Source organism: Notothenia coriiceps, unplaced genomic scaffold, assembly GCF_000735185.1.
Source record: "Notothenia coriiceps isolate Sejong01 unplaced genomic scaffold, NC01 NC01_scaffold00023612, whole genome shotgun sequence".
NCBI classification, from domain to species: domain Eukaryota; kingdom Metazoa; phylum Chordata; class Actinopteri; order Perciformes; family Nototheniidae; genus Notothenia; species Notothenia coriiceps.
In genome coordinates, this window is record NW_011356313.1 from 359 (window position 1) to 11,991 (window position 11,633).

The 11,633-nt window shown below is 39.8% G+C and overlaps 1 protein-coding gene and 1 long non-coding RNA gene across 2 annotated transcripts; both read right to left on the minus strand.

The window, feature by feature from the left end:
- Nucleotides 1-257: 257 nt before the first annotated feature.
- LOC104954689 (uncharacterized) lies at nt 258-1,616 on the minus strand. Its single transcript, XR_799363.1, has 3 exons — nt 1,441-1,616; nt 1,216-1,376; nt 258-635 (listed from the first exon to the last, which is right to left on the minus strand). It is a non-coding gene; the product is annotated as an uncharacterized lncRNA (long non-coding RNA).
- Nucleotides 1,617-8,584: 6,968 nt separating this feature from the next.
- LOC104954690 (26S proteasome non-ATPase regulatory subunit 2-like) lies at nt 8,585-11,519 on the minus strand. Its single transcript, XM_010781869.1, has 3 exons — nt 11,358-11,519; nt 9,792-9,910; nt 8,585-9,237 (listed from the first exon to the last, which is right to left on the minus strand). The coding sequence occupies exons 1-3, from the start codon at nt 11,419-11,421 to the stop codon at nt 9,055-9,057; spliced, it is 366 nt and encodes a 121-aa protein (XP_010780171.1). The 5' UTR covers nt 11,422-11,519; the 3' UTR covers nt 8,585-9,054.
- Between the last annotated feature and the right edge of the window lie 114 nt (nt 11,520-11,633).

Sequence of the window (11,633 nt, forward strand, 5' to 3'; positions counted from 1 at the left end):
AGTCCCCAACTCCGGGGATTTCCGGCCGGGGACTCCGGGTGGCAGTATACGCCGTGAAGTTGTTTGCGGCCTGCCAGTAAACCCAAAGCAGAAGAAGAAGAAGTGACGTCAGCGGCTTCATTTGACTAATCCTCCCTCAGGGACTTATTCCGGTGTGAACGCGATCTGAACTTAGTTCATGAGAACTAGAGAGTTCTCATGAACTAAGTTCGGCAAAGTACTTGGTGTGAAAGCGCCTGTTGTATTTATCACTGTAATAAACCGTATTAAATGTAATCTTACATTCTGTTCTTGTATATATCATATTCTACTTACGTGTATATACGTTATATACGTTACGTTTTAATTTACTTTTAATTAGTTTTATTGTTTATGACTTATATAACTATGTTGCATTGTTGGAGGAGCTCGGGACCTTAACATTTTCAATGCCATTTCTACACGGTAGCTTCTGTGCACATGACATTAAAACCTTTGAATCTAAAGGAAAGAGAAAAGCCAAAAGGCAGAACAGAACCCTTGAAAACAAATCTCATCATAAATCACGTGCAGTCATTTGAGTAAATGTTATCCAGCACGTACCTCTGTTAGCTTCCTGGTACACCTGCACCTTACCGAGCTCCACCCCTAACCGCCTGGAACACAAACAGTCATTATGTTACAGACGTAATGCTTCAGCTTACAGTATATCATTTGAAGCAAAGGAAAGCAACATGATTAACCCTCTTGGTGTAGACATGCATTTTAAACAATCTACATGTTGTCCTCGCTAACTGTCAGCGTTTTATTTAATCTCTCACACAGGAGAAATGAGAGTCCTCTGTTGTGTAAACACACACTGCGTGTCCAGGAGAGTGTTGGTGTGTTTTTCAAGGAATGTTCTGTTTACACATAACACAAGGAAATATGCAAAGCATCGCGCTGCTGCTGCTGCTGGGAGGCTACAGGTTCAGAAATGTATTTGACCTGTAAGGGGAACTCGGAATATTTGACATGGATATTTTTAATTTTTTATAGGACATTGAAATCTTCCTGGACACGTTGAGTGTGTGCGTGCGTATGTATAAGTGTGTGTGTATGTGTATGTGTATATGTATGTGTATGTGTGTGTGTGTGTGTATAAGTGTGTGTATGTATAAGTGTGTGTATGTGTGTGTGTGTGTGTGTGTGTGTGTGTGTGTGTGTGTGTGTGTGTGTGTGTGTGTGTGTGCTCACTCTGAGATCCTCTTGCACAGCTCCCTGCTGGCGGGGTGTGAGTTGGCGCTGAAGATGACGAGGCCCCCCTTGGTGTGGTCCATGACCCCGGGGGGGCGCTCGCTGCTCTCCCTGCACTCAGGCAGAGGATCCCTGGGCACCCAGGCTGCGCTGAGCCCTTCCTGCAGGGGACAAACATACGTTACTATCATCATTGTTATTATGGAAAGCCATCATGAGAGTTACCTTTACTGACAAGGAGGTACAGAGACTTTGGAGACTCAAGGCTTTCTCATCCTGTGCTCAGCAGCTACAGTGTAGAAATGCAAATGAAAAACTGAAGTCACGGGCTCCTCCAACGGGGACGAACATACATGTCATCATCATTGTTATTATGGAAAACCATCATGAGAGCTACAACTAGGGGTGGGCGATGTTTTCAAAGTCAATGAATAATCGTATTTAATAATCGTGATATCAATTATTGACCAAAATAATCGTGATTATGATTTTTGCCATAATCGCACAGCCCTACATGAAACACAATATAATTAGATTTTGTATTTTTGGCCCTTGTTGTGATTGTAATCCCGCAGTGTCCTTAAGTTAAGATTGAGTTTGTGTTTTAGGAGTGTTTTGGTTTTGCTACACCCCATCACACACAGTTTCGTTATTTGAGCTGGTTTGAAACGCAGCACTGTGGAGAGACTCACTGCTGGAGAAACATGCTCCTACAGATGTTGCATCATCCTCTGCATGTCCCCCCATGACCTGCTCAGGAAGACAGCGGGAGAACATGTCCTTAAATTCGCTAAAACTATCAGTTTCTATGTTTTAATATTGTTTATTCTGTCCACACAACATCTGTCCGTCCTCTTCGCTTAATCTCCTTGAGGTTAATTCCATATATCGTCCATTACTTGGGGGTTTTTTCGGTGGGTTTTCCCCCTATGCACTGCTGCAGAAGGTTTTGTTTATGGCACGGTTTGTAAAGCCCCCTAAAGGCAAATTTGGGATATGAGGCGATAAACAATAGACGGATAAATAAACAGAAGCTGAAGTCCCCGTTGTTAAATAAATGCTTAATCGGAATTTCCTTTTGTATTACAACCTTTGCTGAAAACTATGACAACTTTACTTCCCGCTGAAGTCAGTCTAAAGGTACACGTGTAACTGGTTTCATGAGTTAATGGCGAGCAGATGATGTCAGGATACTTTGTAAATGACATCATCTTTATAAATAGACAACTACGGTTAAGTACGAGGATTACTAATTATGTACTTACAACTAACAAAATATAATTTAGTAGGACTGTTTGTGTACATTTGCAAACTGGTTTCCCAATTAATTAATTGAAAGTGGATCAAATGGATGCTGAAATAACCACGTCCTGAGGCAGGTTTGCAAAATACTTGAACGTATGCTATTGTGAAGTCGGTATGAAAGACAACTACTTTTAAAATGCTTTAGGAGTTTTTCTAAAGCATGTCTACTCAGGGGAGAGGCGGGTGGGAGGCGATTCTCAATCAGGCCAGCTGTAGAGAAGACCCTCTCAGCTGATGATGGGCCTAAGATGAGGTTTGAGTCTGCGTGACCTGCGTGTAGGGGGGGGGCAGCTGCCAAATCATTAGCTAGCTAGATCTGATGGATTTGGACATAAACGTGAGTGAAGTATAACCGGACGCGAGAGAGAGATCAGCACCTGCAGCTCTGCCCGCTGTGAGGGACCGGTGAGCGGAGCAAAACACACCTGACACACTTAGCTATGGCACTGTCGTATACATTGAATTATTCCATTTGATCATATGTAATCAACTTAGGCATCCCTCCCAAAAAATAAAATAATAATTACAATAAAAATATTCATAACTCATATTCTCACCTGAATAATTTCGAATAATCGATTAATCGTTCCCATCCCTAACACTTACTAGATATAGCAACTTAAATAAAAAGAAAACGCTTAAACATAGGTTCAACAGTGTGGCTCTGCTTCGGACAAACATAATGTTTCCATGATCAAATGTCCAATCACCAAGCGTCCGTCACAAGCACACCAGCAAGTCTGACATGTCAACTTGATGAAGCGAAGGGAAATAAAAAGGGTTTAAGTGCGGTGACACACGTCGTCAAAGCAGCACAGTCTGGTCTTTGGACATTCGGCCTAACCCACACAAGTCCAGCAGACTGCCTTCGAGTTTCACAACAGGAAGCTCCGTCGTGACCTTATGCGTGACAGCCTGGATCTGAATCATCGTTCATTTGTCCTGCGATTACACTTCTGCTATTAGAGTCATTCATTAACCACAACTAAAACATGCGTGAGATCACTGCATGATATTCCCCTGCGCTGATGAATGGTTGAATGTTTGTAGATGGACAATAACACTGGAGAGCAAATATGTACTTATGTTGAGGTAGCAAATATGTACTAATGTTGAGGTAGTATTTCCATCCACTTTACCACTAATTTCATACAAATCAGAGGAAAAATATTGCACATTTGAATCCATTACATATGTTTAAAAAATAACTTGATGGATAATAATACAAAATATAGATCAATAAATCACTGATGAAGTATTTTGTATGTTAAGATAAACCACATTTTTCCCTTGTTGAAATACAAAAATAAAAACCTGCCGCTTTACCACCTGCCACATTAAAGTGATGAACACATTAATGCACGAATAATTATAATACAGTATAAATTATTCTGAAATAAGCTGTGCAGGATCATGATACTTTAATTATATAATGATCCCAAAACTGGTGTCCATAAAATGTTTAATAAGCTTCTACTGTTTGTGTATATTTAATCTATTAAATTTGAACACATGTGCAAAGCCTCAGTGGCATGCTGCTGTACTAAAACAAAATCTAATTTGTGATCAATAAAGTATATCAAATCAAACGTATCCGATGTAAATACTTGTAATTAGACCCGAGTACTTTGTCCACCTCTGGACATCACAGCCTTATGCTAAAGCAAGGCAAACAACAAATAATATATATTTGTGGGTAAGGGTATAAACATCTGCCTATGTGGGGCCCAATGAGACTGCATCCATTTTGGCCCCACATTCTCAGATAGGGTCTCATGTCTGCTGCAGAGAGCAGGATGAGAAGTGATGAAACAATACTTTAAAAACACAAGCAATGTCGCCCTCCTAACAAACAAAAGTAATAAAAACAACTTCCACATTAAACTAAACATGCATTTGCAACACGCCAGCGCAGGACACGTATTCCATGACACAGGGGCGTGTCTGCACGTCTACACACACACACAATCTACGACAGTTATTTGCATGCAATTTGTAATAAACACACGCCTATTATAATGCTCTGTCATGCCAAAAAGCCGATTACAAATGTGTGTGTGTGTGTGTGTCGAAGATGTTCTGCGGTTAGCCACGTTGCTAACTGTGCTAGGCCCAATCTGGGTTTACCACGTGGTTTCTCCTGCTATTGGCGCGATGCACGCCCAGATCGCCGGCTTCATGCCAGCCACGCCTCAACTAAAACCACCCCTGACAACCCCCTGACATGCAATAAAAACAACCCTACTACCCGACTACACACAGGACAATGTAAAGCAGTCGGCGATGAAAAATGAGACGTGATAATCGTGTGAATGAATGGGATAACTATCAAAGCTAAAGGGGGTGGTGGCTGGCTACTACCGGTTATTAGCTCAAAATGCTACTCACAAAAGAGCAACTAGGTATGCTCAAAAAGCTTCATTTAAATTGGTATAAACACAGAAGGCAATGCTGTCAATGTGCCGTGACAATAATGAGTAATGTTACTGTAAAAGACCACGATGAGTCAGACACCTACGTTTCATGCAGCAAAAATATCTACAGCAACATCACAACCTGCGTGCAGTACATGGTGTCCTGATGGGAATAACCATGATTTGTTAACATGTTTCTAAGTAGCATAGCTTCAATTAAAGCTGCTTACATCAACAGATATAGCATGGCCCTATGTGTCAGTAGCTTCACCTGACCTGTCAATAATCCACCCTCTTATAGCTCCTTAAAATTGACACTTAATATTTGACAACACATGTTTTCTTATTATCTGAGAGGAGTAACTTAACGTGTGTTTGGCTCAGGAGCAGAAATACACTGTGGTATTGATATATTTCCCCCTTTAAGACGTATTGTTTCAGACTGCTAGTACCATCATTACATCGCCATCATAATTAATCAGATGTCCTCCATTAGTCCCACGGCGGGGATATTAACAGTATTAAAGCAAAGGTGGTATAGCAGGTAAACAAAATTAAAAGGCATGCACTAATAAACAAGAAAAGTAGACATTACCATTAAAATACAAATATGCACATGGCACACAAGGTTTCTAGTTATCAGTATGCATTTGTTTTACAACCACAATATATATACAAGCAGCCAGGCTGTGTTTAAAGTCTAAAAAAAAACGAACTCCATCACTTTCGGTTAAAAGAAACTACGACACACGAACTGATTTAACCTACAACTGCCAAGCTAGCTAGTTAGCAAACTGTCGGCTAGCTAGCAGCATAAAGCACCTTAACCGGCAAAAACAACAACACCGTGATGCGACAATCCACCGGTCTTTTATCACACGGAACAAAGCACACACAATACACACGTTTCCTAGACACTTGATAAGAATACACTCTATCGTGTCTGTGTTTCGTAGCATTAGCTCGCTAGCCTGTTAGCTAAAGTGAAGAAAGAACACCCACGTCGTTTTAGCATGTGATGCTATGCTAACAGGCTAATCCCTGAAAACACAGCAGAAAACCAGTGAAGAAAGTCACCCTATCGAGCCGTTTCTCCGGAATAAAAGGTGAAACGTACATGTGACTGACCTCCCAGGGTGTTTGTTTACCAGCGACTTGAATTTTAGCGGGATATTTGAGCGTTTTAATGTAGAATTTGGTTGGGAATCGTCGCTTTACCTTTTCTCTCCTTGAGTCCGCAGAGCCGGACGGACGGAAAATCTCCCCGGAAGCCGGTAGCGGGTACTTCCGGTAGGATCCCGTGACGTGATACCTTTATTTTTTTATTTACAAATAAATAAACAGCGGTGGAATAAGTACTCAGATCTTGTACTTGAGTAAAGGTAGAAGTACTCAGATCTTGTACTTGAGTAAAAGTAGAAGTACTCAGATCTTGTACTTCAGTAAAAGTAGAAGTACTCAGATCTTGTACTTGAGTAAAAGTAGAAGTACCAGAGTGTAGGAATACTCTGTTACAGTAAAAGTCCTGCATTCAAAATTTTCCTCAAGTAAAAGTAGAAAAGTATTATCATCAAAATATAGTTAAAGTAGCGACAGTAAAAGTAGTCATTGTGCAGATTGGTCCATTTCAGAATAATATATATGATATGTTAACATATCATATGTATTATTCTGAAATGGACTTGAAATGAACACTTTCATAATGATTGATCATGAAAGTGTTCTCAAAGCTGGTAAAGGTGCAGCTAGTCTGAATGACTTTGTATACTGCAGAGTAGCTTGTGAATTTACTCCAGGTGGAACTAAAGTCTGATTTAACACTTGATTATATTTCACATCATTCATCCAGATCTGTAAAGTAACTAAAGGTATTAAATACATGTAGTGGAGTAAAAGTACACGATTTACCTCTGAACTATAGTGGAGTAGAAGTATGAAGTAGCATTACATAGAAAAACTCTAACTCTAAGTAATTAAGTACAAGTGAGGTACCTCTGAAAATATATCTTGTGCTCCCGGTTGTAACTGACTTACAATCTCATTATTATGATTTTCTTTATATTTTTTACATATTGACTGTTTTTCAGTTGTTTAATTCTGTCTTGTATTAGTATTTGTATTATTTCACAGTTTTTGTAAAGTGTAATTTGCTGCCAAAAGTACATCTTAATTAAATATCATCTATTGTTGGGAATATATATGAGCTTCCCGTAAAAGCCATGGCCCTTTTGTTTATTTACAACTTATGCATTTCATATTTTAATATATTTACTGTTTTTTGATTGTCTTTTATTAGTTTTTTTTCTTATTAGTTTGTTCAGAACATCTAAGACATTTTGTTTTTGTTCATGTACATTTTACAACAAAAAACATACTTTAAATCACCCAAAATATATATTTATTGGGCTTACACTTGGAGAAGTATTTCTTTTAATTAAATGGTACCTAAGAAACGTAAATGTCCTTAAAATAGTAGAAATGTTTATTATATATATACTTGTTTAATTCTGTTTTTTTTTTGTAATTTACATGTACTTCCATACTTTTACTGTGAATATCTATAGGCAATATAAAAAGTATTTGTATTGTGTTTAAAATATTTTCAGTCGCAAATTGGGAAATGTGTTAATTGCAGCGGCATGAAAAACAAAGTATGGAACATAACTAGAAATGAAAAGAGTAGTAAATAAACAATTATGCAATATTAACATCTCAAATTAGAACATAAAACAGCCAATATGTGTAGAATATAATATATGTTCACAACGTACAACAATATTTTGTATTACTGCCGATTTGTATTCCATATTGTATTCATTATTATTCAATTTCAATGTAAATACTGTTATATGAGGGGGGCGTGTGGCGCAGTGGGTTGTGCGTAGGTGTTCGGGTTCGGGCCACAGTATCGAGTATGTAAGTCGCTTTGGATAAAAGAGTCATGTAGTGTAATGTAATATGTGTAATATTTTTCTAGTTCTCTACCCGTGTTTTTAATTCTTGTTTGTATGCACCACGACATCAAGTCAAATTCCTCGTATGTGTCAAAACCTACCTGTTGATAAACCCGTCTCTGATACTACCACTATGAACTAAATACTTTTCTTTTGTGTATTTGTATGAACAATATGTGACACCGATAGTCACTGATCAGCTCCTCCTAGTGGACAAACTGCAGCTTCTTGAACGAGAGCACTTGTTGGTTTGAGTGAATGATAATTAACCAGTGACGCACTTAAAAGTAGGGTAGGTAAGAATGGAGAAACCAGCTCGAGTGCGCTAGAATTTGAAAGTACGCAGCCGAAAACAAATCAGCCCCTTCCTTCAGACTTCCTCACAGAGCCCCTCCTCCAACACACACATGACCAATGAGGGCACGAGATGAGTTTGTGCACAGATGGAAGGCTGACAGGCAGGTAGGCCATCCAGTTACTTTAGCCGGGCCGGCTCAGATGATTGGTCGTGCTTTTTACAGCGCCACGGCTTCCACAGATGATATTTTTATTCATGTGTTTATCGTCAAAGCATTTAATGTATTCATTGCTATCGGGATGTTTAGAGCATTCCATGGAATATAACAAGTGTTTCTGAAGTGAATTACCTACCACACCTTTAATGCACGATATAAAACACAGCCATCACACTTCCACGACGTGAGTCTCAAGTTTTTTATTATTTTTGATTCAAACCTTTTACAGCACTGTAACAAAAACCGAAACAAAATAAAAATAAAAACAGAAGCAAAACGGTGAATACATACTTTTAAATGCTCTAATTACAAAAGATGACTGAGGGTATAGGCAGGGGAAGGGGGGGGGAGGGGATTGATGATGACTTAGCAGTTGTTATTAATTTACTAACATATACATGAGGGTGGTGGATCAGAGTTAGGGCGATGAGGAAACTTTCCCTCCTTAATCCGGCTAACCAGACCCCCACCATGCATGTTTTTTTAATGTGCTAACGGTGGGCTATAGTGATAACAAAAAGGGAAAACCCACCCTTAAATCTTTTCAGCAAAACAGTAAACGTGTCAATAACAACTGCTAAGAGCCATGGAGGGCTTCCCTTACGAACAGAGGAACAGGCGATAGACATTTGGAATTTTATTACGGGGTGTCTAGGTTTCATAGTTGGGGTTCTTGCGGAGGATAACGAAGCCCTCCAGGATGGGGGTGACGGGGAGATACTCCTCTGTGGCAAGCTCCGCCCTCTCTCCATGGGCCAGAAGCACCGGGGTGGTGTGGGTCTGGAAGCCTGTGATGGCTTTGGGTTTACCCGCCTGACCCACCACATCCACAGCCTGGAGACAAGAAATATTAATTAAGATAAAGGAATCATAAAAAAAGTGATGTTGTCCTCCCATATTCGCACCAGAATTATTGAATGTTTAGTTCCTGAAATGTTTTATAACTTGTCCATCTGCTAAATATCTTATTTTGTCATTTCAAGCATCAATTAAAATGTGGAAACTGAGCTTTTAACGTTCTATCTTTTACATTTTGGATGTCAAAATCCTTTATCTGAATGAAGTGTACATGTTTTAAAATGACGAATCAACTTTGCTCAAACAATTTGAAGCTTCTGGTGAAACGTTGGGACATACTTCAGGATGTCAGAAATCCCCATTTGAATAAAGTGATTCCTCAGACATCAAATCTACTTTTCTTGGTCACAATTACTCATTTAATTCAATTTGTATGTCAATCTGGTTATCATAACTGAGTGTATATTCCATTTGTGTGCATCTATTTCTCAACAATAAAAGCCAATACATTCCCAGTAAGAGTCATTCAAGTTTGTACAGCAAAAACACATTTCTTTCAGAGTGTGTGTACAGATGTTCCGAGGCGTTACCTGTCCGACTCTGACGGAAACGGGCAGCGGCCGCAGCTCCTCGTCGAAGGTGACCAGCATGCGAGGCTGCATGGCTGCAACCAGGCCGTACAGAATGTAGTGAGACTTCCCCAGGATTACTGCGACACACAACAACAGAGGGAAGAATATCAACACGGAGGGAAAACAAGCTGTGGTGAGACATTATGAAACAGACACAATAGGAAGGTGAGGGTAATCTGTCCAATGGAAGAAATAACATCTCTAATGGCGCATTTCCATTCCATTCTGTTTTTGGTTGCGTTTCTACTCGGCGTAGTTCTGGCTAGCGGGTTCTTTTTCACAGTTTTCTGGCTCTCCAAAATCGAGGTTCTTTCCGGTTCAACAACCGGGCTGAGTATCTAAACTAGAGAGAGAGAATCGCTGGCAACTAAAACAGAATGAACATATTTTACCATGATCTAATTGTAATACACGTTTCAAAATGATGCCGAAGTAACAACATACTGATACCGGTTAGTAAAAACCATGAATTAATGCTTTGACAAGTCTGCAGACAGACGGCAGGCGAAACACCTTTTAAAATGCGTGTTTTCTGAATGGAGATCAGCTAAGCTAACGCAGTATATGCTCCGACCGTCCACACTCACAACAACGGCCTACAGACATAAATAAACCAGCGACTGTATTCGCCATGACACAGACAGTCTGTGGTTTGTACTTGTTTAACTTCTTTCTAGTTTCTGAACAGATATGAGGAGCTGTGAGCTCTGAGAGCTAACAGCTGATGTTTTGGTTTTGTGTTTCGCATTGAAGATGACGTCACGGCTACACTGCGTTACTATAGTTACTGCCCCAGTTCCTAAACTGTAATGGAAACGCAGCATAAAGTGAGCCTGGCCTAACGAGGCCTAACTATACCGTACTAAGCCGTGCGAGGCTCTGCAGTGGAAATGCGCCCTGACTGTGCTAATACAGTGAAACAATCAACATTTCTCCACACCTCTTGAGTCATATCTGTGAATATGTTTGTTTGGGGGTATTCACGCAGAGGGAAAACAAGCTTTGGTTGAGACATTATGAAACAGACACAATAGGAAGGAGTTGGTAATCTGTCAAATGGAAGAAATAACATCATCTCTGAGATTTTTTTAAAAGGTGGAGTCCCGCCCTTACTGTGCTAATACAGTGAAGCAATCAACATTTCTTCACCCCTTTTGAGTCATGCCAGTATCTCCACCTTCCAAACACACATTGCTAACCCACCCCCCCCTGTCTCGTCTCTTTCATATTTATTTTAAACATGTAATCTAGCAAATATGTTTGTTTTAGCTGCTAAAACTGAAAGGAAACTAAAAGTTGAAATAAAATATTTATAAAAAAAACAAAATTATAATTATTTAACATTTTATTTTAATTACTATAACTATTAATGAAATGGCATTTATCATAAGCATTATGTGTGTATTAAATGCATTTCTTTGTATTAAGGAAATGTCACACAGTTGATGTCTTTTGTAATAAATAACACATTTTAGCATCGATGTCATGCAAGTGGAAAAGGCATCCGGAGGAGAAAGGACTCACTGTTCTTGACGTCGAGGAAGGAGACGAGCACGGTGAGCAGCCCGGCCACGGCGACCTGACTCATGAGCTGCCGGTCGCTGTGGTACGGACACAGAGTCAGAGTGCCTTTACCCAGGTGAGTCAGACCCTGAGGAAACAGAGCAGAGTTAATACACACTGATACAGACACACCTAATTAGATATCACAGTGTGTGTGTGTGTGTGTGTGTGTGTGTGTGTGTGTGTGTGTGTGTGTGTGTGTGTGTGTGTGTGTGTGTGTGTGTGTGTGTGTGTGTG